Genomic DNA, 26626 nt, shown 5'->3' with positions numbered 1-26626 from the left:
TCATACCCAGACAGGAAGTTCCAATGGAACAAACCACCTGGGCCAGGGGAGGATGGAGTCTGTTCTTAGTTTCCCATTAGCTTCTATTCCTTCAATCCCACTCTCAGACAAATCTATGCCTCTCTTCCTGCAGACCTCCATATCGGTGATATCTGAATTCATACATAACCTGACAGTGCTGAACTAGGTGTGATAGTGCCTCGATAAGATGTTCATAGTACCATGTTGGAGAAATATAAATCTTACAAGCTCAGCACAGTGAATAGATTTTTTTTTTAAATGCCACTTTTTAAATTCATAATTTCTATTCATAAAAAATAATACCTTACATATATGAATATGTTTCAAAATAAAATGCTACTTGTCACCAAAAAACAATATGTAATTTGTATGAGTACACTAATTTAGAAAGAGAGAAGTTTACTCTGGTACTTTAGTGTAAAATAGTTCTGACTCTTAATGGATTCAAATTATATTGGATTGTTTCGCTATGGCAGTGCCAGATCCAGGGGGTTGATAAGGTGGGTGCCGTGGGTACATGGCACACAGGAACCTGGTAACCGAGGCACCAGAAGTGGTCACATAATGCACCGAGAGGACGGGAGGACTGTGTGCATGGTGGAAGAAAGAGAAGAGTGATGAAGAGTGTTAGCATGCATGTGTGTTACTGTTTGGTGGTAAAGTGTGTGTACTTGTGTACGGTGTTACCATGAGTGTGTTTTGCCATATGATGTTGAAGTATATGTTTTAATGTTAGCATGAGTGTGTGTTAGTATTTGGTGTCAGCATATGTGCGTATGTGTGTGTCAGCATAGGTTTAATGGTGTGAGGTAGAGGAGGAGAGGGAGATAGTGTATGTATGTATGTGTAAATGTATGGTATTAGAGTGAGTGGTTATTACGAGTTTGTATTTTAGTACCTGCATGTGTTTTAGTTACAGGGGGCTCTGAGGAAATACTGGACCCAAGTGCCACTAACCCTAGCGAGATAAGAATTACTAGATAGTTACATATTTCCTAGTCCTGTCCGTTCTCTACAAAAGAGACCCAGTAGTGAAGTGGAATGTGTTTTAAACACATGTAGGGTTGAATGCCTGTGCGTTCCAGTAATGTTTTAAAGTACTACAGATGGGACGGAAGGAACTTGGATTTCTATTAAACAAAGAAGACCTAAAATCTGTTACGCCCTATTGTTGTCCTTCTCCAAACACTCAGGACATTAGAAAAAGGATTCTGTAGCTGCACGTTCCTAATAGTTTGCATATGGAACAAATTTTGCCTAGAATGTGAAATGTTACATTTTCGCCCTTTACTTAATAACAACAATAACCAATAAATAGAAAAATGAAAACAGATGTTTGTTTTAGCTATATTTTATTGTGACTGCATTTTAAATATACTGTTCACATTATATAGGGTCAATCAAGCTAATTTTGCAGCAGAAAACCCAACTTTAGTGAATAAACCACTTTGTGGTTGCCAGAAACAGGCAATTCAACAGAAGGATCATATCATCAAATCTAAGCAGGGTGTGAAATGAGTGTGTATGGGAGCTGCTGAAGCCACTAGTAAGCCCCTTTTATCTTCAGCGGTGCATGGCAGGAGGCAGTGCTTTAGATGTGTGTGTTGACAGCTGCCTTGTGGGAAGTCTAGCTCTGGATACATAGTGGATATGTTCATATGTGAAAACGTAGTGACAATCACGCTTAGTTTAAATGTGAGACTAGTTTACTTACATGGAATTCACTTTATCCTCAGGTCCCTGCACTTGACCAGCTACTGTCCCTTGTCTTGTATTTTTAACCCATCCAACGACCCCTAATTTTCTTGCTTCATCTTCAGTATACTAAAACAAAGAAGCCATGACACGACAGTATGTTCTCATAAAAGAATTGAGAAAAAAATAATTAGTGTAGATTGACAACTTTAACCATACACCCAGCAACGTATTCTGGCCTAGCGCAGCAGGCCTGGGGGAGGGGGGGGGATTGTCCTCTCGGGTGAACAGATCTCTCTGTGTGCCACTGCTCAATGGCGATGGTTACAAGGGAGGTCTCTGATCTTCCTAACTGGCTATGTGCCTTGAAGTCACAAGCGTCATGATATGACATCATATCTTGGCACTCCGCAGTGAAGACAGAGGCCATGGAGGAGGTGGCAGGGGGAGCTGCTGTGGGTCTGGCATAAGGCAGCACCCACAATATACACCATATGTTAAAATGTTGCTAATTATTCTACCTAATCACTATAGTTGAGCCCTCTACCAGCGGCATAGCACAAAATGCTGGGTCCCCACTCCATATATATGTCCTGTTGATCTAAATGTCTACAAAAGTGTTCCTGTTTATTCAATGACATGGATTTACAATTACCAATATAATTAAGTATATTTCATGCAAACTGGAAATATCTGTTGTGTATCTACATAATATCAAAAATAGTAAATTAATATTCTTACCATTCTGAAGCATACACCTGTGGAGAAAAAAAAAAGAAAAGACCAAATTAGTCCAAATGTTACGATGTAGATAAATGGCTAGTCGATAAACTAGCCATTTTGTTGCTTAAAACTTTGGATTGTTGTTCATTGGTTCATGCTATAAAAAACACTAAAATAAACATTTTCACATAATACAGTTTTCAACATGTATGTCTACCAGTGTTACTTATGATAAGCCTATAGGTCGAACCAGATTTATTGCCACCTACAGCCATTACCATCTTCCTATAGCTGTTTGGACTAAATATGAGTACCGCTCGATTATAAGACGAGGTTTTTTTCAGAGAAAATGCTCTGAAAAATACACCTCGTCTTCTAATCAGACCTCAAATAGAGGTCTGATTATGAGACTAAGATCCAGATCCCCCGCACCGCTGCAGGGGACCTGGATCCTCCTGTCTCTCTCCCCCCCCCCCACTTACCAGTGCTTCCTGCTGTATTGCCGGGGCAGCGGGTTGACGTCTACGCCATGCGCTTAGACAACGTCCGCTGCAGCCGGAAGGAGGTGTGGCTATCAGCGGGGGTTGTCTGCGTCCGTCGCGGATACCTTCCCCGACTGTCAGAGATCAGAGAACTCTGATCTCTGACAGCCGGGGAAGGTATCCGCGACGGACGCAGACAAACCCCTGCTGCCAACTCCACCTCCTTCCGGCTGCAGCGGAAGGAGACGTCAACGCGCTGCCCCGGCAATACAGCAGGAAATTGGAAGCACCGGTAAGTGTGTATGTGTGTGTGTGTTAAATGGGGGCATAGGGCATTTCTGGAATGCCTTATACCCCTATATGCCACTCTGGCACTTAGGGGGTTAAAAGGCATATTATGGGGCAGAGTGGCATATAGGGAGGTATAAGGCATTTCAGGAGGCAGAGTGGCGTTAAAGGGGCATTTAATAGAGCACTCTGCCTCCTGAAATGCCTTATACCTCCCTATATGCCACTCTGCCCCATAATATGCCTTTTAACCCCCTAAATGCCAGAGTGACATATAGGGGTATAAGGCATTTCTGGAGGCAGAGTGCTCTATACAATGCCTTTTAACTCCCTTAATGCCACTCTGCCTCCTGGAATGCCTTATACCTCCCTATATGCCACTCTGCCCCATAATATGCATTTTAACCCCCTAAATGCCAGAATGGGATATAGGGGTATAAGGCATTTCTGGAGGCAGAGTGGCACATAGGGGGTCAAAAGGCATACCATGGGGCACAGTGGCATATAGAGGGTTAAAAGGCATATCATGGGCCACAGTGCCATATTGGTGTGGCAAGCCTGGGGGCAGATGTGCATAACTGGGGGACAGGTTGGAAAATACAAGGAAATAAAAACAAAAAAAATATTTTTCTCAATCATAGCTTTTATTTAAAAAAAATAGTTTACATGACTTAACATTTACTGGTAAAACTTTTTTCCTTTAGGGTCATCTTATTCAGGCTTTTTCTTTTTTTCCTAAGTTAATATTCAGATTTTGGGGGGTCGTCTTATAATCAGGGTCGTCTTATAATCGAGCAAATACGGTAATTCAACAAAATAGGTGTATTATTTTTATGTGCATGAGTACAGTGGACATTGTGTCCTTAAAGAAAAATGTTGAGTATAAGTTTTTTTTTTAATTTTGTTTTGCTATATTTTGTTAAAGATAAGTTCACTGATAGTTCCCTTTTTGCCTTATCTACAAGATTAAAAAGTATACGTATTATAATATGAAGAACTGGCGCATGAAAATACAGATTCATGAATTAACCATGAGCTTGCATCAGAACAGCATTGCTAAAAGCTCAGCCTTGAGTCTTCAGACTGCAAAAGCACTTTGTATCTATGTTTAGAAATTGGCTGACTTCTCCTGGTCTGCTCAGCATGACGGTACTTAGTGCGAAATGGACTGACATTTTAAAATAGATTAAAAGAGATGTCTCACCTACCCTGCACACGGCCAAAAACTTCATAATCTACCGATTTCAGTTTATTTGCGGCTTTGGCCAGGTTAGACATTGTCACGTAACTGAAAAGAAGCACCAAAGGAGCGCACGCATTGGACAGAGATTCCCAAAAGCTGGTGGCTCATCTTACACAGATCACGATGCAGAGTCACACCAACCAGGAAACAGAGGGGCAGCAGCTTAAATCCAGCCAGGATCGTGACCATCTGACCAGTGGTGTTAACTGCTGCATGGTCGGGGAAATCTTTGATGATAACCATCCAGCCGAATGCACATTGGTGGCTACATTAAAATAATTGCTGCCCTGCATGATGCATTTTTAAAAGGGCCCCAGGTTAAAGGGGTTATCCTGCCACCCTAGAATTACAGTTTATGCGAGACATATCTTAATTAAAGTGTACATGTGATTCCTCCTCCGTTAAAAGCACTGACAAAAAATATGAAGGGGAATCAGGGATTTTGGATAAACATGACAAAGTATACGAATACAGTATTTATATCTATTCAAATAGTATTGATAATCAAATGTTTTATTTTCAGTAATATAAACAAAGGTTTTGTATGGTTTATGAACCTGTAACAGAGAATTTGTAAAGCACCATTTTATGCCAAGCCTTCATTTTGTTGATATCTTTGTGAGAGGTTGCCATCTAGTGGCCAATCTAGAATATGCAACAAGTTTATATTTTGCAACAGAAACTAAACTGGAATTATGCGGTGTATTCCTTTCAAAAGATTCAATAGTGGTTGAAGATGTTGCATTAAGTTTGTTTTTATAATACTTAAATATCTGATATTTTAATATTGTAGAAATTTCCTATTTTTATTTTTGTAGACATAAAACCTAATCCATTAGAGCAGTTGTTTTAAAGTCTCGCAGTTTAAGAGAAATTCTGGGCAAACAACCCATGTGCAGTGTTTTTTTTTTGCAATTACCCATAATCCATTGTTGTTGAAGATTCCATTGAAGATCAGAACACAATGATTATTGAATCCACTGGGCCAAAAAGCCACAACATCACATTTGGTCTTACTCTGGAAAGTCTCACATCTGTAAATGAGATGCCTAGCATCCAAGTGAAGTGCACAGTCTTTCTGCTGCTCAGCTCCCTGGATATTCTGGCATTTTATCAGTACAGGCTTGATCCCATGGCTTAGGATCTGTCATTGTTGGAACTTGTTGGAGAAGTGTATGTGGGGATCAAAGGTAGCTCTGGTCAGGAGGTGGGCTATGTATGATATGAGTCCCAAGAAGAGTAAAGGACCATTACTTGTTCTATCTTTATTCTCTACTGGTTGAGTTAGAACACGGTTCTAGTGAGGAATGACTGCTTTTTTCTCCCTTTCCACTCACCCTTCTTGAATTTGCTTTCAAGAACAGCCCCGGAGGGAAAGAATTGGACAGAGGGGCCCCATGCATGAAGTGACGAGGTACCCATTGTCAAGCCTGGTTAAGGGGTTAAGGGATGACTAAGCAAAATTTTGGCATGTGCAGGGCCAGATGGGAGGGGGTAATATTAATAAAGGTCGAGTGTCGCGGTGCTGTAGTTATTTGTAGTCCGCACCGCGGACAAATAAATTCTATATCTGACGATTAATAAAGTGTCTCTTGTCTTATTTGTAAGAGGTACCGAAACTGGATGCTACTTCATTCATGCATCAGTTTATTCTTAGTGTATATCTTAAAAAACTTGTAATAAAATGTTGCTCTGAAAAAAAAACAACATTCTGGGAGAGCTGGCACTGGCTTGAGCAGGAGATTGAGGCAAGACAACATAAAGACCATTCCCCCTTTCATATTGTGTTTCTTACAGACATAGACATGTATTATAATATATGTATGGCTTGCTCCAGGCTAATCTTGTGGCATGGTAGGCCTGTCTTACTCAGCAAATGTTGATTACATTTGTCATAGTGGTATTTAAGTATCTCTATTTAAGTCAATATTGTAAACACCTAAATTTAATACACTCTGGTTAAAGACAAAAAAAGGTGTTTTGGTACTTATTGACCTCTTTTGGACAATAATTGAAAGAGTGACATCTTACATTAAAATTCATTACCTGTAACAGAACCTGCAGATGTTATCTCTGATCCATGAAAATCCACAAAATGAAGGAAAAGCAAATGCAAAATGAGTCAATCATTCAATTGTTGATAAGCTGCTACATGTATATATTTTGTCACTTTATTGGGAGCCTAATTGTTGTTTTGTTTTACTTCTTTTGGTGGACAAGTCAGTCTCGCTCAAGGCTTAACATGCTTAGCTTAGAATGTAGTTTTGGCTCATGGTTCCAGTGAGCGCTTAGTAAAATGAGTTACTACAATGCAGTGCCTTGCTACTTTTGGCCAAAGAGTGGAATGACAATATTCTTTTATATGTTAAATATGTAATTGTCATTGAGATATTTCAAGCTACAATGTCCTTTTACTTTTCCCATTTTCTGAGCAGTGGGTTGATGATATGTGAAAGAATAATATATAAGAAAAAAAAATTAAGGTAACAAAATATTTCCTCGCTTATGAAGCTTGACAAAGACCCTGGTGCTGATTACACTGTCACCATGACTGTGATATCCATGCTATAAACAGTCACTTTGGGCTATGTAGTTTTGATGTACTTTTTTGGATTGTGGAAATACTCACTTCAGCACAGGAACTGTTACTCTACACCAGACCTGGGCAAAGCACGGCCCGCGGGCCACATCCGGCCCGCTGAATAGCTCGGACCGGCCCGCAAAGAGTGTCCTGGTGACTCACCAATGAGTCCGGTGTCCCCCCCCGCCCCGGTCACTTACCTTAAACTCCTGTGTTGGAAGCGTTTGTCTCGGGTGCCAGCGCTTTACGCTGGGCGCCGGCATATGACGTCAGACGCCGGCGATCAGCAGTGAAGCGCCGGCACCCGAGACAAACGCCTCACGCTTCCAACACAGGAGTTTAAGGTAAGTGACCGGGGCGGGGGGGGAGATCCTGAGAAGGGGGGGTTAGGGAGTTAGAGGGGAGATACTGAGAAGGGGGGGTTAGGGAGTTAGAGGGGAGATACTGAGAAGGGGGGTTAGGGAGGGAGGTCTTACTGTGTGTGTGTGTCTTACTGTGTTTGTGTGTGTGTGTCTTACTGTGTGTGTGTGTATCTTACTGTGTCTGTGTGTGTGTGTATCTTACTGTGTCTGTGTGTGTCTCACTGTGTCTGTGTGTGTCTTACTGTGTCTGTGTGTGTCTCACTGTGTCTGTGTGTGTCTTACTGTGTCTGTGTGTGTCTCACTGTGTCTGTGTGTGTCTTACTGTGTCTGTGTGTGTCTCACTGTGTCTGTGTGTGTCTTACTGTGTCTGTGTGTGTCTTACTGTGTCTGTGTGTGTCTCACTGTGTCTGTGTGTGTCTTACTGTGTCTGTGTGTGTCTCACTGTGTCTGTGTGTATCTTACTGTGTCTGTGTGTGTCTCACTGTGTCTGTGTGTGTCTTACTGTGTCTGTGTGTGTCTCACTGTGTCTGTGTGTGTCTTACTGTGTCTGTGTGTGTCTTACTGTGTCTGTGTGTGTCTTACTGCGTGTGTCTTACTGTGTTCATAGCTTATTCAGTTATTGTAATAAATATTTTAGCCCATTTTTTAGCTCAAAATATTTTTTCCTTTTTTTTCTCCTCTAAAATCTAGGTGCGTCTTATCAGCAGGTGCGTCTTATAGAGCGAAAAATACGGTATGCACTCCGAAGCCTTGTTCATTTTGTTCACTTCTGTGCTGTGCTAATAGTTATTCAGGCCTTACTTATTCAAGCACCTCTACCAATGACGTAGGCTTGAATAACTTTATTAAACAGCACATAAGTTAACAAAATGGACAAGGCTTCGGAGTTTGTAGTTTGTAGAGGTCTGGCCCTCTAAAACCATTCCAATTTCTCATGTGGCCCCATGGGAAAATTAATTGCCCACCCCTGCTCTACACCCTACATAAATTATCCCAGATATCTGAGCGAAGACATTTTTTATTCCAACAAGGCCAGTTGTATGTCAATCATCAAAGACATTTATATGGATAAACTACACAAGAAAGACTCAAGAAGGAATGAGGAAGGGGATACTATGGCTGAACAAAGACTAAGTAAAGATGCCCTGGCCCTGTGTTGTATAACAGGCTTTGTTTATTAAAGGGTTAATGTAATCCCGCACTGTAATTTTGCTATAGTTTAATCGTATAGTTCTGAAAAACGGGTGCTCTTATGTACTCAGCAGTCTACAATGGAGCAAGATTTCTTAAGAGCCCAGCAAGGTCATCCAAGATTCCACCATTGTATTAATATCAAGACGTTCTTGCTGTGATTTTACATGTGAAAAATACACTTAAAGCAGCTGTCAGGAACTGAGCATCCCAGGAATTAAACCATGGACCTTGGTGTTGTTGTTATTCCTCCCCTCTTCTGCTACCTTATCCCCAGTTCTGTCAGACTCGACCCTAAAGCCAATTACCTTTTCTCCTCCCAGCTGTGCCTAGTGAAGTGTCCAGTAAACAAAAAACACTACCTGGATTCAACAGATTATCGTGGTTTTCTCCCAGAAATCCAGTATCTTTTCCTACACACTAAACCCGGCTCATCTGACAACTTCTGTCTTCTCCTACCCACTGACCCCGGCTCATCTGACTACTTCTGTCTTCTCCTACCCACTGACCCCGGCTCATCTGACTACTTCTGTCTTCTCCTACCCACTGACCCCGGCTCATCTGACTACTTCTGTCTTCTCCTACCCACTGACCCCGGCTCATCTGACTACTTCTGTCTTCTCCTACCCACTGACCCCGGCTCATCTGACTACTTCTGTCTTCTCCTACCCACTGACCCGGCTCATCTGACTACTTCTGTCTTCTCCTACCCACTGACCATGGCTCATCTGACTACTTATGTCTTCTCCTACCCAATGCTCCATCACGACTAAAGGCTTTCTTCCTAGTTGCTCCTTATCTCTAGAACTTCATACCACCATATTTTCACTTAGCTTCATATAGCACTATAGCACCTTACAAACCTGGATTTAACTCCTTTCCTAATCTATTCATAGGTATCCTAACTGACCTGAGACTTCTCAAAGTTAACTTAAAATTACTAATACATATAGTTTATCTAAATAATATGCATATTGTGACGGTGTCAACATTTAAAAGATTTTTGTTTTTAAATTAACAGTGAGTAAGTTTTGGACAAGCTAATGTTCTACCAATTAAGCCAATGGACCAGATGGTTTCTTCAGCTATACTGAAAGTAGTTGTGTACGTTCTCAGGATTTGGCTAATTAGTCCTCGCTTATGTTCATAATATGTATGAACGTTTAATCATTTTATTAATAGACTTAATTACTATTATAACAAGGGGAAAGGTAATTTTGATAGAATGATCTTTCATTGCCGCAATTCATGTAAACAGTTTAAAGCATCTTAGATCTGGCCCGTGATAACACTATAATGTTATGTTCACAGGTGTGTTTCTGAAATTCAGACAGAAGAATGCAATTCAGGAGGTAACATTGGTCAGGTATCTGCAAGGAAAGTAGATACTGAACTCCAAAATGTTAACTATGAGCAACGTAGATGTATCACATCACCTATCCTGTTCCATGTGAAACAACAGAAGACAACGGAGGCTGTTACAACAATTTACAGGACCAAAGAAAATATATCAGATGCTAATTCTGTAGTTGAGAGGTGTTATATTACATTTATTTATAGCGCGCCAGCAGATTTCGCTCTATTACAAGGTGAAAAAGAACAATAACAATAAAAATGACACAACACCAGTTGACCTTTAGATTAAAGCATGTTAAATACTGGTTCAGAAAGAGAAGAGGCTGCTACTCTTGCAAGGCCATTAGACAATAATTCTGCATTATGCTCAGAATATGTTGATGTTAAGTGAGATAATAGAGCAGGGACTTTCACCGCTGAAATGCCATTCACTTGTGCAGCAATTGCAAAACTGTTTACTTAACTTTGAAATTAGGCATGTTCATTTAGGCAGATTGTTTCTGACAAAAATGGGATTGCGGGTATACTCACGAATACCTCCAAGTCCAGACTCCCGACTAGTGACCAGAGGCAAGCTTAGATTGCCAAGCCCGTGGGGCACTTAAAAGGGAAACCTAAAATACATCGTCCATGATAAAAAATTAGTTTAATTAGGAGTGGGTAGCATTAGGTTTTTGTGACAGATATCTCCTTATGTGTCCTGAATGTGCCAATTAGACTGTCAACCCTTTCTTTCGATACATACCTGCAGTTCACATGTTTTAAAAGCTTCCTTGGTTACAAAGCCATCTGGTCACCTTGTCTTAATAGCCTTTAAAGGGTTCTATTGCCTTCGAGGTTTTTTAAAACTAAATTTGGAGTTGAAAAATTTACCCCTGGATCACATGGTCTAGTTTCCTGATTTAAAGTTATCTTCCCCTTACCCCACCCTTACAAAGGCTGCCTGAAGCAAGCACCAACAATCAGCAACTTAATAACAGGAGAAAGAGTCCTTGAGATACACGTATGGTGGGTTTCTAAAATATTTTAGTAGTCTGTAAACCCCATTATGTAGGATTCCTTACCAAATAGAACAGTAAAATGCAAGAATTGGAAAATGTAACAAATCTACTTTAAGCCTATGGGAGCACAAAGGGGAAAACCTACATTGATAATGATTCCCTCCACACTTTAGTAAGTCTTCACCAAGGGTTTATACCCCCCAACATTTCAAGCAAAAAAGGGACACTTGTTTTAGGATATGTAGTCACAGGTGGGACATTTGTGACCAAACATGAATTTCAGAATAGAATTAACAAATGTTGAGAAGATATTCATTTCCGTCCAAGCACCACTTACTTTTTCTAACTATGGGAAAGGGAAATAGACAGTTAGTTCTACTGCACTATACAAAGCACTTATAGCTGCTTGCTATAACAATCTTACATCATGTAAATGTAGTAAAAAAATTGATACACTGGAAGTCTTCTGACAACCCACCTGAATTGGTAGGTTGGAGTTCATCCAGGAAACGTAGGCCCATACATCCAGGGGCCAGGGCTACCAGATGGGTCAACGTTAGCACCACCGAGTACAGTTCTTATCTACTGATCTCTGTCAACGATTACTGAGAGAGGAGAGGGAGGAAGCATTTATTTCACAAAGCAAATGAGATATGCATTTTCCTATATTTATTCTACCCCGATAAAAAGGTAGAGAAGAGCAGCTCTTCTTAATCCCAGATCATTTTGAAATCAACATGAATTTGGGCAACGTACCACCCTGAAATCGTTTTTATATTTTAATCTGGTTGAGTCTGGCTAATCCTTTTCTTTTTAATGCATGGTTCATTCATAATAACAAGATGGAATAAAATATTGTTATGGGTTATTATTGATAGAATAGAACGGTTTTAATATTCCCATTTATTTGACTCACTTGTATGAAAAGATATGTTTAATGACAATCTAAAGCATAATAAACAGAGATTGAGCCACAAAAATAGAAAGGTAAAACCTTTATTGTTTTTTTTTTTTTTAATCTCTTCATTATGTTATTCAATCTCTATGACATATGATTCACAATAAAGCCACAAAAGACATTCAATTTCCTCAGTAATGAAATTTGTGTATTTGTTACACATTATTGAAAGCCTGAAACTAAAAAGAAGGGACACTGAATACGTGATTAGCTTTGCATTTTCCCCATTGTGTCCAGGAAACCATACGGCATCCTTGATGGAAGCAGAAAAGCATCATTTAATGGTGAGTTAACATCTTGTATTATAAAGACATCATTGATGTGACCTGTGTTACACACCTGTGTGCATGTAAAGTAACCCTGATCTCATAACGAAACAGGCTCATTCTGTGAACCTATGACATCAGAAAAGACAATCTAGAATATACCCAACCGCTGCTCATAAAAAAATACTGAGACTGTGCACAAAGCATTATTAGCGTCAGTGATCCCTGGAAAATTAATATTTACTCCTATGATAAATGATCAGTACGCTAAGCCCTCATTTTAGCTCCAGCACTTAAACCCTGAGTAGTCAAGATGCATTCATGAAAATGTAACTCTGAGCTCCTCAAATTCCCTTTTCATTCTTCAAGCATTAAACTTCTGGGGGATTCTGCCTAAAAGCTCTTGGAGTTAAACTAAGGTCAACTGGGGAAGTTATCAACTTTCTAAAAGAGTGCGAGTTGCAGCAGTCTTCCGGAAGTCGTTTCTGGAAGAAGTGTGTGGGTTTCAATAACCGAAGCTGTTAAGCGTTAGGCAAATTGTTATTTAAAACTGGCTCGTCAATAAGAAAATCAAATTAATAACTTGATTAGTGAATGGATTTTGTGAGTCATATGTTTTTGTGAAGCTCTGTTATGACTAAAGATGCAGATGCACCAGAATATGAGAATGCAAAGGAAAGAGTGAGAAGAGGTGTGTGGATTCATGCTGGGCACTTATCAACACGCTTCAGACCGCCATCAAATTGTGATAGAATTGGAGAGAAATATAAATGGCTGTGTGTAGGCTTGATGGCATTTCCAATAGCGGCTTATTTAGTAGAACTTGCTCTTCTAATCCTGTTTGCTTGAGAAGATTTTTTTAGTTCATTTTAAGGTGTCAAAAGCTTGGAAAAGATGCTCGCTGGTTACCGATGAGAACCTTTTTCACAACAGATCTACATATCTAGGGTATTAGACCAATCTATAGTGCACTTAAGTGGATACAACAATATTTTATATTTAAAAAAAACAACAACATTTTAAACGTATGTCGTAAGCAAAAAGCTTAGTTAAAACAGTGACATATCTTTTAAGTTATCCAACCAAAAGAACCATAGCTTGCGGTGTGCAGGGCCAGTTGGACCCTCATAAAGCATAACGAAGTCTGTGTATTGAAACAGCAACTCCCCAACTCGCAAATGTCATACAAGGTTACAAATCTACCATCGAAATTAAAGGTACACTCCAGGGCCCATGCAGACCCAACAATCTACTTTCCAAGTATTCTAATATATTTTTTAGCTGAAACAAAAAAAACACAAATGCAAAAATCTGCTTACTTTTAGGAGAGGTGCAGCTGCAGAGCTGCAGCGCTCAACCCCTTGTGTTGTCCGTTTTTGGCACCAGTTTTAGCGGCTTGAAGGATAGAAATGAATGGGAGCACCTTCTGCACATGCATGCAGGGGAAGGTCTTATTTGATTACGGTGGGAGCTAGTGCTGGAACTGGCTGGTGGTTAATATAGCAGACTAGAGGGGCTAATCAATGGTTATTATCTGCAAGCAACCTCTATGTTTCTATTAGACTTGGGCGCTGGCCAACTTTTCGTGTTCGTCTTCATGTTCGGTTGCAGTTGCACTTCACTGGTTGATGGCAGACGAGCCCTCTGCTGGCGAACCAATAGAGTCGCTCGTACAGACTTTTAAAATCCTGGTGCCGAAACTCCGCTTGGGGAGACCACTGGTCTCCCAGCTACAGGAGTTAAAGGTCCTTTAACTCCTGACGTGGAACTTGGCCTGGGGAGACCATTGGTTGATGGAGACCATTTGCACTTTTGGTTGATGCCAGAGGAGGCCCCTGCAGGCGACCAATAGAGTCGCTCGCACGGACCGTTAACTCCTCGCACGAACCTACGGATTTTTGCTCCCATTAACCCCTGCGATGCTGCGTAGAAAAGGTAGGCTAGATGGGGAAGGGACCAGGGAGATTAGTAGATTAATGAAGATTCTTCGTGTTGTGTGGCTTCGTATATGTTTTGCCGCCACTGTCTTCGTTTGTTCTGTATTTGGGCTGAACAACGAAAACGCACCCTTTGTGTTCAACAAGTCTAGTTTCTATAGAGCATGTGCAAACTCTGGGGCAGTAAAAAGAGAGCAAATGCATAGGAGAGGATTCTGATGCACTTTTCACTGTGTGCATTCGCAAGGAGAATTTTTTTTTTTTTTAAATGACGCAGCTATCATATCCATTAAAATACATATGGATGGCTGGAGTGGCCCTTTGACCTTGTTTAGAACTGCTTATACCTGACACCTTTGGTGAACAGGAGAGTAAGCAGCTGATTGCATTACTTATGGGACTAAAGAGTTAAAATTCAGCCAGTACTTGCATAGCTAAAGAATAACACCGTCAGTGCTGTTTTCTCTTTATTGGACCTGGTCACTTCCTATGTTCACTGACATCCTGCAGGACAGGAGGAAATTTAGTAGAACTGTAATAAGGTCACAGCGACTTCCTATCTTTATTTATCATTATCGTCAGCATCGTCTCCATTAATCTGAACGTGTCCAAAAACCACAAGTGTAAACATCCAAGAATACGAGGTGCGAGGAGAAGAGCTTTTATTATAAATACAGCAAATCAGCTAGAATACCAGTAAACACAACGGGCTAGATTCAACACCCTGTCTAGCAGCAGTCCGGTGAAATAAATGGAAAGAAATATGCTTTCGGCTTCTGATGATTGGAATGTCCTTTTAATTGTTTTTAACAGAAGTGAATAATCTAGCTGGTTTAATGACTAATTCAGAAACCTGCCTAAAATCAAATTTTCTAGCAAAGAATCTGGCAATGACCTCTAAAAACGGTGCAATTAAAACTAATGGGGATGTTTGTACTTAAGCAAGTGCAATTAACAACTTTCAATTACAGCACTACGTGTATTGTGGAAGATCATTTGTAAATTAAGGTAGACAATATTTTTTTGCATCACCCTCCTTTTTGTACTATTGAGAGGCCATATTTGCAGCAATTATTAATAACTTATGTGTCCAAAATCTTTTCTTAAATGGCATTTGTTGGGTATGCGCTGAATTCTTGCTTTCTGTACATATTAGTCATCATTACTTTAGCACCAACCCAATAACCTGAATGTGTACACATTTTATGCTCGTTAGGGTGTGCTCCCCTTTTCTGTATATTGCTAAACACTCAGTATTGTATCTCGATTGAACATCTTTGTCTTTTTTTCTTATTCTGTCCAGATATAAAATTCAGGATTAGAAGGAGTTTTCCACCGCAATTAATAGGGCACCCTAGGTTATTTTGAAAAAGGACTATTATGGAAAAAGAATCCTACAGTAATACTGTTTTCTCAGACATAGAACTGTAGCAGCTCTTGCATCGTAAATGGATTACATCGAGCAGTACATTACAGTAGATTTAAATAATAAGTAATGTAACCAGTTAGAAGACTACGTAAATATACCATAGCAATGAAAATGTATCCCGTAGCCTATAATCACAGCCATGGTGCCGTCAGCATGGGCTACGCATTGATCCGCGATTGGGAACATATCTGACATGCTTTTTTTGTTGTTTTTCAGAAGTTAATAAAAGCTTTTAGATAAAGGCACATAATATAATGGTGCCGTATAACAATTATATGCCTTTATTTCGTAGCAAATATACAACATTGTTTTATTTTAAAAAACATGAGCTGTATATTCTTACAACCTGTTTTTTTTGCCAAAACAGATGTGATATACAGAAAAAGCTAGGTGATTTTTTTTTTGCGTCCTGAAATGGTGATTAATTCAAGTAAGGCTTTTTGTAGAATTAACTTAATATTGAAATTGGAATTGTGTGTTTATATACAGAACCTTTAACCCATGTTCATACCAATGGATTTTTGGATTTTAACCCCGAGTCCCCCTGCCTGGGTTGTGCCCGGTCACCAACCCTTTTAAATGCTTGAGGCCCAGATGGGCAAACCGGCAACTGCTGCTTGTGGGGCATTTTCTCTCTTTAAGGGTTCGGCCGCCAACTAGATTCACACTCAGGCTTCAAAAGAGAGATGTGTATATCTAACCTACAGCCACACATATATAATTACCGTCTGGCGGCTTTAAAATAGAAGGGCTGATTTAAATCCCCAGTCTTGCCCCGACCACCACTGCCTCTATCGAGGCTATCCCTCCTTAACAGACACATCCCCCTTACTACAAAGGAGTATTGCCCTTTTTTATTGACGTTACAAAAAAGTTCTCTTTTAGCTGGATACAGTTATTATTAAGAATTATTGTTTGGGATCGAGTACACCTCCTACGTGTCTTTTGTATCCAGAATCCTGCCTTAATTAGCCAAGAACAATTTGCAACCCACTCATAGGTGAACAAAAAGTACAAAAGTGTTGTTGCAGGCACAACGAGAAAAAGCCATGGAATGAATACCATTGATTTCTTTTTTTTATATAAAAACAGTGACTCATGTTACTTTCAGTGTAATTAGTGGGTGGATTTGACATTAATGGCCCTGTTAATAAATCTTCCATCTCTGAATAATGCCAGTCATTTTCACTCCAGCTGTGAAGCGGATCACCTGTGCATTGAATGGTAACTACCCAGCATATAATTACCAAGCTGCAAAGCTATACTTTCAGTGTTTAATAGAAACATAGAACTAGAGGGAAGATAAGAACTATTCGGCCCATCTAAGCCCTAAAGACTGATATAATCAATCCTGGGTCTCGCCTTAGATTCACAATCATGCTTAAATTCCCTCGCTCTATACCACTTCTGATGGGAGGCTGTTCCATTTTTCACATTCTCAGTAAAGTAAAACTTTCTCACATTATATAAACCTCTAACCCTCTAGTTTTTGATTGTTCTGACGTACCATAAAGGGAATGTCTTTAAATCATCAGGATACCTGGGAACTCTCGGGTTCTCCAGGTCAACGCCCGAATCCTCCGGGTCGCAGGGTCTTGACACGCCCCACTCTCCACACATTTTCCCTTTATGGGGGTGTTTCCCTGTGATGTCAAAAGGAACGCCCCTGACATAAGCGGGAACACCCCCTACATCAGCGGGCACACCCACTGACGTCAGGCAAACACATCTCCCTCACTGACAATGGCAGGGGTGGGGAAAGGGGCAAATCCCACCATGCTTTGGACCATTCAATTTAAAGGGACCACTCATTATGGGTGGAGTGGGAGGGATAATTACGCAGAGCCCAAAATCGGGAAGTTAGGATGGCTGTGACTTATGGTTGCTGATACGTACCTTATTGTTCAGAACTGTAAAATGTATTATTTAGGGAAAGTGACAATATGCTTTTTCAGGAAATTACACTTATTTAATAGAATCCAGATACTTCAGAAGAGTGAATACACAGAAATGAAAAAAGCTGCAATGCTAGCAAAAAACATAAAGATAATACAATTTCGATCCAAGCATTATTGGTGTTAGATAGAAATGCATGCACAGTCCGCTTCTTTTAAGCCTCTGCAAGAATGTGGATGATCTCCTAAGAGGATGACCTACATTATAGTGCAAACATCTCTACCCAGCGTGCACACAGCTTCCCAAGGTCATTTCTGATTTGGAACAAGAACAGACACGAGGAAATTATTTATCAACTTACTTCTTTAATATATATACATCTATATATATATATATACCAGAAAGTGCAACAACTATTGCTCTAACATTATTGACTGTTGATATATTTATTGATAACGGAATTGGTTTATCTAAAGCAAAACAATGTAGCATTCTGCATAAAATATATCCTAATGCAAGACTGTCAAACTCCAAGCCTTACGATCCCAGACTTTCAAACAGATTTGAACCCAAGTAATTGAAATCATTTTGATCGAGGGGACAGTGTATAAGCTCGGATATCCTAAAATCCTGGACGGATTGTGGCCCTTGAGGACTGGCGTTTCACACCCCTGTCCTAGAACTATTTATTAGAGTGAAGGTAATACCAATAATTATTGTCATTACATATATGTAGGTATATCCTCTTAACAGGTTGGCATGGAAGCAGGATTTTATACTGATTTGATTTCACATTTATCAAATGGGTTAATGAGATTCTGGACAGGTTCTGTAATAAGATTGTGTTGCACAAAATAAAATCCTAAAATAATAAAATAAATTATAAAGCTATAAAGGATTCATTTCTGCCATTGTCTTTACTCTTCACAAATTCTAAACTGTACACACAGATAGAAAACACCTGCACCTGTGCTCGGCTTTGCCAATCCAGTAGGCATAACAATATTTAAAAATTATCTTTAAAAAACCGCATTTGATGCACATAGCGTTCATAATAATAACCACTATCTGTATTCATTGAAAGGCGTTAGTGACGGGGAAGCAGCCCCCACATGTTTCTCTCAATGGCATTCCTCCCACATTAATAATTTTTTTTTTTTGGATGTAACCGCTGATGGATGAAAAAAATTAAGACATGAATAGAGAATGTTACTAGAAAGGATAAATATATTATTTAATACGGGAACGCATTGAAACATCAGCGCATTGCAAGAATAACGTGTATTCAGTCTGTGACCTGGAAAGGCAAGGCTGTTGGTATGTTTTCCCGTGGGTTTGTAGTATGAACTAACACACGGTACATCTACTTTTGTGTATATAAATCTATATAGACAACACAAAATTACTTTGCAGGTAACCGCTAGTGATAAAAATCAAGGAAAAATCCATATATTAATTATAAGTATGCAATTAGAGAACAATGAACAAAACTGTGTAGTCTTACTGCCACCATAATTAATAAGGAAAGGTTCGGTAATCTTCTTTTAGCAAAACCCAATATTTATGTGCAAACCAGTATAGGAATTATCTATGTGTCTATCTATCTATCTGTCTGTCTGTCTGTCTACCTATCGGATATAAAGACTCAAACCGTAATCAGTCATTGGTCTTGCGTTAGACTGATATGCCTATCCCATACATCTGTAAATTCCCTTGTTTTATTAGCCTCTGCAACTCCTGCAGACAGGGAGAGAGAGAGCGAGAGAGCGAGAGAAGAAACAATTAACATAAGCTTTAAATGTTAGGAGAAAAGGGGCAGACAGTCTAAAAGAATACAATGCACTTTGGTTGGCTTTTTGATGGGGTAATTAAGATACACAGATTATAGGGCATTCTGTATCATAATAAAAATTATATATACATTCATATGTAGTAATGTCCATAGTTATGCAGTCAATATGTTTTACTGCACAAAAGCAGAGGCATTTTCTATAAGTGATAGGCCTCTGCCCCTAAAAACAGCTGCCCCATTATCAGTCTGCCTGTGCCACCGCTGCCCCTTTAGCAGCCTGCCTGTGCCACCGCTGCCCCTTTAGCAGCCTGCCTGTGCCACCGCTGCCACTTTAGCAGCCTGTCTGTGCCACCGCTGCCCCTTTAGCAGCCTGCCTGTGCCACCGCTGCCCCTTTAGCAGCCTGCCTGTGCCACCGCTGCCCCTTTAGCAGCCTGTCTGTGCCACCGCGGCCCCTTTAGCAGATTGGTTATGCCACCGCTGCCCCTTTAGCAGCATACTTTAGAGCCTGCACAGTGTAGCATTAGTAAAGTTACTATAAAATAGACTTGTGCATTCGTCTTCGGGCGAACATGAAAACGAACACGAAGAGTGCGTTTTCGTGTTCGTTCCGAAGACATGAAGAAGAGAAGACAGTGCAGGTAAAACGTAGGCGAAGACGAAGACTCACACACGAAGAATCTTCGCCTTCGTCTACTAATCTACCCGGTCCCTCCCCCATCTAATTTACCTTATCTTCACAGCATCGCGGGAGTTGACTGAAGTGGAAATCAGAAGGTTCGTCGTCAGGGGTTACAGGGCAGTGTGAGTGAGCCTATTGGTCACCTGCAGGGTCTTCCTCTGGCATCAAACAATTGGTTGATGCCAGAGGAAGATCCTGCAGGTGACCAATAGGGCTCACTCGCACGGCCTTTTTAACTCCTGATTTCCGCTCCCGTTAACCCCTGCAATGCTGCGTTGGATAATGGGAGCAGAAATCTGTAGGGTAAAGGGCTGTGCAAGCGACCAATAGGCTCACTCGCACGGCCCCTTACCACTAGTTGCTAGGCAGAAAAAAAAAGCAACCTGGGACCCTGCTGCACCAGTTAACTTAAAAGTCCGTGCCAGTGACCAACAAAGTCACTGGTACGGACATTTAACTGACACAGCAGGGACACCAGTGGTCTCCCCACTGTGTCAGTTAAATGTCAGTGCCAGCGACCAACAAAGTCGCCGGTACGGACATTTAACTTAGTATAAATAGCTTACTATAACTTCGGACAGAATGCTGCCCTCTGTTGGTTTTACATTAAGTAGCAGATGCTTGAAATCCAAAGTTATTCTGCTACTCAACGTAAAACCAACAGAGGGCAGCATTCTGTCCGAAGATATATTAGCCATATGTGGCAGTGTGTTCATTTTCATTTATTAATTATTTAAATAAAATATATTTCCATGATCCGCTGGTCTCCCCGCTGCAACAGTTAAATGTCCGCACTCGCGGACATTAATTTTGTCGAACTTCCAAACTCTTTTTTTCTATTTATTTTGGGGTTTTTTTGTATTAAACTGTTAGACGAAAGGATCATGGGAATAAATGCAAATGAGCACACGGCCCCATATGGCTTATATATCTTTGGACAGAATGCTGCCCTCTGTTGGTTTTACATTAAGTAGCATATGTTTGAAATCCAAAGTTATTCTGCTACTCGACGTAAAACCAACAGAGGGCAGCATTCTGTCCAAAGATATATTAGCCATAGTCTAACAGTTTAATACAAAAAAACCCCTAAATAAATAGAAAAAAAGAGTTTGGAAGTTCGACAAAATTAATGTCCGCGAGTGCGGACATTTAACTGTTGCAGCGGGGAGACCAGCGGATCATGGAAATATATTTTATTTAAATAATTAATAAATGAAAATGAACACACTGCCACATATGGCTAATATATCTTCGGACAGAATGCTGCCCTCTGTTGGTTTTACGTTGAGTAGCAGAATAACTTTGGATTTCAAACATATGCTACTTAATGTAAAACCAACAGAGGGCAGCATTCTGTCCAAAGATATATAAGCCATATGGGGCCGTGTGCTCATTTGCATTTATTCCCATGATCCTTTCGTCTAACAGTTTAATACAAAAAAACCCAAAATAAATAGAAAAAAAGAGTTTGTAAATTCGACAAAATTAATGTCCGTGAGTGCGGACATTTAACTGTTGCAGTGGGGAGACCAGCGGATCATGGAAATATATTTTATTTAAATAATTAATAAATGAAAATTAACACACTGCCACATATGGCTAATATATCATCGGACAGAATGCTGCCCTCTGTTGGTTTTACACTGAGTAGCAGAATATTCTGCCCGAGAATATATTAGCTATATATGGTACTGTGATCATTGGTCGACAGCAGGAGGCCCCCTGCTGGCGACCAATGGAGTTGCTGATACACACATTTAAAGTACTGGCGCCAGAGCTGCGTTAACCCCGTATTAACCCCTTAACCGGAAAAAACGAAGAAAAAAACGAATATTCGCCCGAAGAGAAGACAGGAACGGGCGAATATTCGCGGAATACGAAGATTTTTTTTTCCCCGAAGACGAGCACGAAGACGAACACGAAGAGCCCCCTGGTGCCCAAGTCTACTATAAAATATGATAATAGATTCGTTTTTTCTGCTGATGTTTTGTAACAGCTAATTAAGGCTGTTCTTTAAGTTCTTTAAAGTGATATATTTCTAGCAGACCCCATTATGCTCACAGTTAAGGAAGCAAGTGACTGGAGTAAAGAAATCTACTACCAACCAAGACTGCCTGTCCGATAATTATTGAGGCCATCACCTGCTCAGGGCCATTAATTGTCATTGTCTACCTTCCTCATAAGATGGGGAAAAACCCATCCGGGTGTGAGAGCGATTTGCCATTCCTATTGTTATTTATAGCAATATGTGGATGTCTTTTGTTCTCCTCGGTTAATATATAATCAAATTACTGTGCTAGAATAAATATTTTGGTTATTGGCCATTAAATACCAGAACTGCCCTATAAAGTTAACTAATTGTAACAGGGTGGGTGTATGGCATATCTGAGAACTCTCCAGGTTTGATTGAGAGTCTCTATCTAGATGACACCCTGCTTCTCGAGATCAATTTCACTTCATACTCACCAGATAAATGTATTGTTAAAGTAAGAGAAGGAATTTAAACAGGATAAAACAGGTCGCTTGTCCCCGAGAAGAAACCAGGCTTCAGTGCGCTGTGGCTAGAAGCATACAGAATATATACTTTGCATTTTCCTTAAATTACGCAGTGACCAAAATATACTAAGAGATGATACCAAGGAGCTATACATAGACATCATTTGTCACTTCTACCATTGAAGGTTATTTAATTACAAATCAGTATGTTTAAAGCTCTGTAGCTATCCAATACTTATTATAGCAATGTCCTTTCAAAGCTATTATATGGATTATATTATGATTATTAGTCTAATTTATTTATATTATAATATTATAAATCTATTCAGAATTATTTTATTTGTGCTCTGATGTTACATCTGCCTCTAACATTATCATAGCTAGGGAACGCCAGAACACGAGTCTAATACATATGATACAGATACACAACCGCAGCTTCCACTTGAAATAATAGAGAAAAAAAAAATATGTATTTTTGTATTAATACTCCAAAATTTAAATTGTATACAGGTGTACAAAATAGGATTTAAGATTATCTGAAGTCATGCTGTTCTCCTACCAAATTTCATCTGAATCCTCGGGTGCTGATAAGGTTTTGTTTACTGCATTTAAATGTAATAAATGTTGATCAGGTCAAACCGGGGTTTTTAAAGTATACTTTATATTTCATAAACCCCCGTGGGGCACATGTTCCTTCTGAAAGGCTATTATGACCATGAATCATCAAGTACCATAAAGAGCAATATGACCTAACAGCAAGATGCAAAACATCTTGGGCAACATCTCTTATTTCAGGGATTAAATGGACGTAAAACACAAATGGAATTTAGACGTGGGCCTTGGGAAGTGGGAGCTTCTTCATTCAAGGCACCGTGCAAAATGTCATCAATAAAGGGCATGTCTTTTTAACATTGAGTATATACCTTGAATAAATAGAACATCATTAGTTATGTTTTTGAAAATTAACTAAAAAAAGACATATAAAGGGCTGGTCCTCCACCAAATGGTGTCTCTGACAAAAAGCCCCTTTGTTGTCCTGCACACAGACATGTCTTTTTATACATTTATGACAGTAAAGATAACTCCCCTAAGCATTATCGGGGCTTATGGTACCAGATTGGGGGCATTTTCTATAGAGTACCCCAGACAGCTGCCTGAATCTCCTGGCACTAAGACCAGCCCTGACCAGCTGAAATGAAGAAGACTTTTTGAGCTGTTAAAGAGACAATGACCTACAGTGATGGATGATGTTAAATAAGCACGCAGCAATCACATTTCTGAAAAGTTAAGGACAATGGTGAGCACTCCAGCAATATTCATGTAACTAGCTATGCCATTCAAGGAATTGGCAACATTGTACCGTAGCAAGGTATTGTCAGATAGAAAGGAAAACTTGACGTTAGATACGATCCATTCGGTCTATCTAGTCTGCCCATATTTCCTGATGTAGAGACTTAGACCTTAATCAGTCCTTGATCTTGTCTCAGATTCAGGATAGCTTTATGCCTTTCCCATACATTTAATTTCCCTAACTGTATTAGCCTCTACATTAAGGGAGGCCGGTCCATTTATCTACCACCGGCTAGGCAACTTTAACTCCGATAATATATCCACGTACTAATAAGGAGCCCCAGATTTGGAAGGATTATAAAAACAGGAGCTTCGTGTAAGGTTAGTGCATAAGACAGCATAGTCACCACATGAGACCACATACAGCATAAGACCAGACCTACAAGTATATTACTAAACCATTGACGTTCTTTCAGCTTGGATATAATCTGTATTGCAGCAAAGGCCTAGAACTGATTTTTACTCATCTGCTAATGCATAGGAAGCCTCTATTAATTGACTTGGTATCATCTTCTCAGCTGTGTTGGATCAATTAACATTGTCTGGATTTAATTAATCATAGCACTACAGTCTTGCTAAGTAGTAAACTTAACATTTTCATTAGGGTTGTTAGCTTTGATAAGCTAGTTAATATTCTCCCCCAAGACTATTCAACCACACTGCAATTTGACTCCTCACATGAAATATTATTATATCATTAAGCCGGAGGGGAAAGGTGCTTAATTAGTTCCTGGTGCTAAATTTGTTCACTGTTCATGTAACATGAAATTATAAGCTAGGAATAAAGAGAAGAGTTTGATGAGCTTTTAACCCTTGGATACTGGCACACTACCCACCGACTTGTACCTTAGATCCCTGGCATACTACCCACTCCAGATGATAGAGTCATTATTGCATCATTGTTTAATGACCATGTAGTATTTTTGGAACTGAGCTGCTGATCCTGTAGGCTTCCTGCCAGTAAGGTTTATGATATGCATTACTACACCTCTGGCCTCTCATATCATATTTGAGATCCTGTTTAACAATGTGTGGAAAGTAGCAATGCTGGCAAAACATGAGCGATTACAAATCTATTTTTTTGTATTAGTTGGAAGATGCATGTTTGGAAGTGTCTTCCTCAAAAGGTCCCCTTAATAGTTTCTTTGAACTTTCTACTGAGTTTTTAGTATAGAACAGCAATATGGTTTTTTTAATTTAGAGAGTTGCTAACTCCCACTGGTGTTGCCTTCTAGAAACTTGTAGGACCATATATCTGTGACACCACATAGCCTTATAACGATCCAAACAAGACCTCAGTGGAAAATCATAGCGGGTTGAGCATAAACATAAGTGGGTAGAACATAAACAGGAATGGATGGTGTTACCATGAAGTCCAGAGAGTGATGCTAGAAATATGGTTGGCATCCTGCAAGATTTGTAGAAAAAGTAGAAGTCAGGGTATGAGTATTTATATTAAATTGAATTAATTCCTGATACTGAACTAAAGAGGTATTCTACAGTCAAATCTACTCTAGTCCAAGTGGCCTGTCTTATAGGTCAACCATAATGTGTAAGTAGTTGTTTCCAGGAGATACACATGCTGTCTGGTATATACAGTTCAACTAAAAACAAACACATTGGCAAAACTATCTTAAAACAGGATAAAAGGTTTCCTGGCAATCAGGAAATCCCCCCCCAAAACACAAACAAACAAAAAGAGGCGCAAATTAACAGCATTCAAATTTATATATATATTTATGTACGCAGTTTAGAAAGAGAAGGTGGGTGGACAATACAATGGGTAGTAGGCAGCCATGCTTGCACAGCAATATGTGGCGGCCCGGAGGAATATGAGGCTCCAGTCTACCAAACCATCTCTCCTCCAATGGCACCCCCTGACACACACCCCAATCTAACAGTCTACAACTATAAAGCACCGCTAATACTTTATATCTGTAGAAAAAGTTTTGGTGACGGCTGTTGGGCTGATTAACCTATAAGATGGACCATAAGCTTCATCAGCCCCTGTGCTAAGCTCTGGTCAGCACAAATTATTTATCGCTATTACAGTTTTGTCAAAGTGTGGGCATTTACCAAAGTTTCAAGTAACTGCCCAGTTTTGCTCTTGGATTAGATTTTCATTGTATGGTTATATGAGCCTAACTCTCCTTTAACATCCAGATACGGTCGCAGTTAGGATTCTAATTTCCTAAACCAGGGAAGCTTACGTTTCTAAATCCGGCTTTTTATCGTGTATATTATTTTATGTGACTGCCATGTTTTGTGATCTGCACAATAATTCACAATGTGAAGAAGTTAGAAGATACACACATGATTTAGTAGGATTTTCCTGATAATGCATTGGCCATACCCGCTGGGTTAAAAGAGTTAAGTAATTAAATTTTAGTACTGTACACGCTGACATGCCTTTTTTTAATTTATGAGGAAACAGCACTACAATTTTGTGCCAAGGCAGTGTCTGGAGGGTTTTCATTGTGTGGACTCATCACAATCAATACAAAGTGGAGTGCAAGGTTTCTCCTGTGATCTATTTTGAGTGCAGCATTTTCACACAATGCATCTATGAAGATGACAGTCACTGTTTCATATATTGATGATCTAAAGCTTTAACATTTGTTATTTTAACAGACAACGGTCCCAGCAAATAAAATATAGGGGATTCCTTCACACTAGATGGCAATATATTGCTCAGGATCTGCACGGTTATCCCTCCCCGTTAGGTTACCTCTGCTGTATTGTTATGTTGCTGATTGCTGTTGATTGGTTTAGGCAGCTTAGGGAAGGGTGGGTGAGGAGAAGGGAGAAAACTGATTTGTTAATGCTGGCCTGGACACAGGCTGCCACCAATCTGTTTCCATCTATCTTTGAAATATGGC

The 26626-nt window shown here is 39.8% G+C and overlaps 1 protein-coding gene across 1 annotated transcript in view; it reads right to left on the bottom strand.

Annotated features, from left to right (window-relative positions):
• LOC149303183 (acylphosphatase-2) overlaps positions 1-4487 on the bottom strand; it is a 38547-nt gene extending 34060 nt beyond the window's left edge. Inside the window, exons 1-3 of the mRNA XM_089481571.1 lie at positions 4418-4487; positions 2458-2474; positions 1736-1845 (exon numbers count right to left, since the gene is read on the bottom strand). Coding sequence (XP_089337697.1) covers positions 1736-1845; positions 2458-2474; positions 4418-4487 — 197 coding nt within the window. The remainder of the gene's footprint in view (positions 1-1735; positions 1846-2457; positions 2475-4417) is intronic.
• Positions 4488-26626: the final 22139 nt, after the last annotated feature.

Source organism: Sceloporus occidentalis, unplaced genomic scaffold (genome assembly GCF_023333645.1).
Source record: "Sceloporus occidentalis isolate IW3139 unplaced genomic scaffold, rSceOcc1.0.p SCAF_15, whole genome shotgun sequence".
Classification (NCBI taxonomy): Eukaryota; Metazoa; Chordata; class Lepidosauria; order Squamata; family Phrynosomatidae; genus Sceloporus; species Sceloporus occidentalis.
The sequence above is the reverse complement of the archived record's forward strand: the minus strand, read 5'-3'. Positions and strand labels throughout refer to the sequence as shown.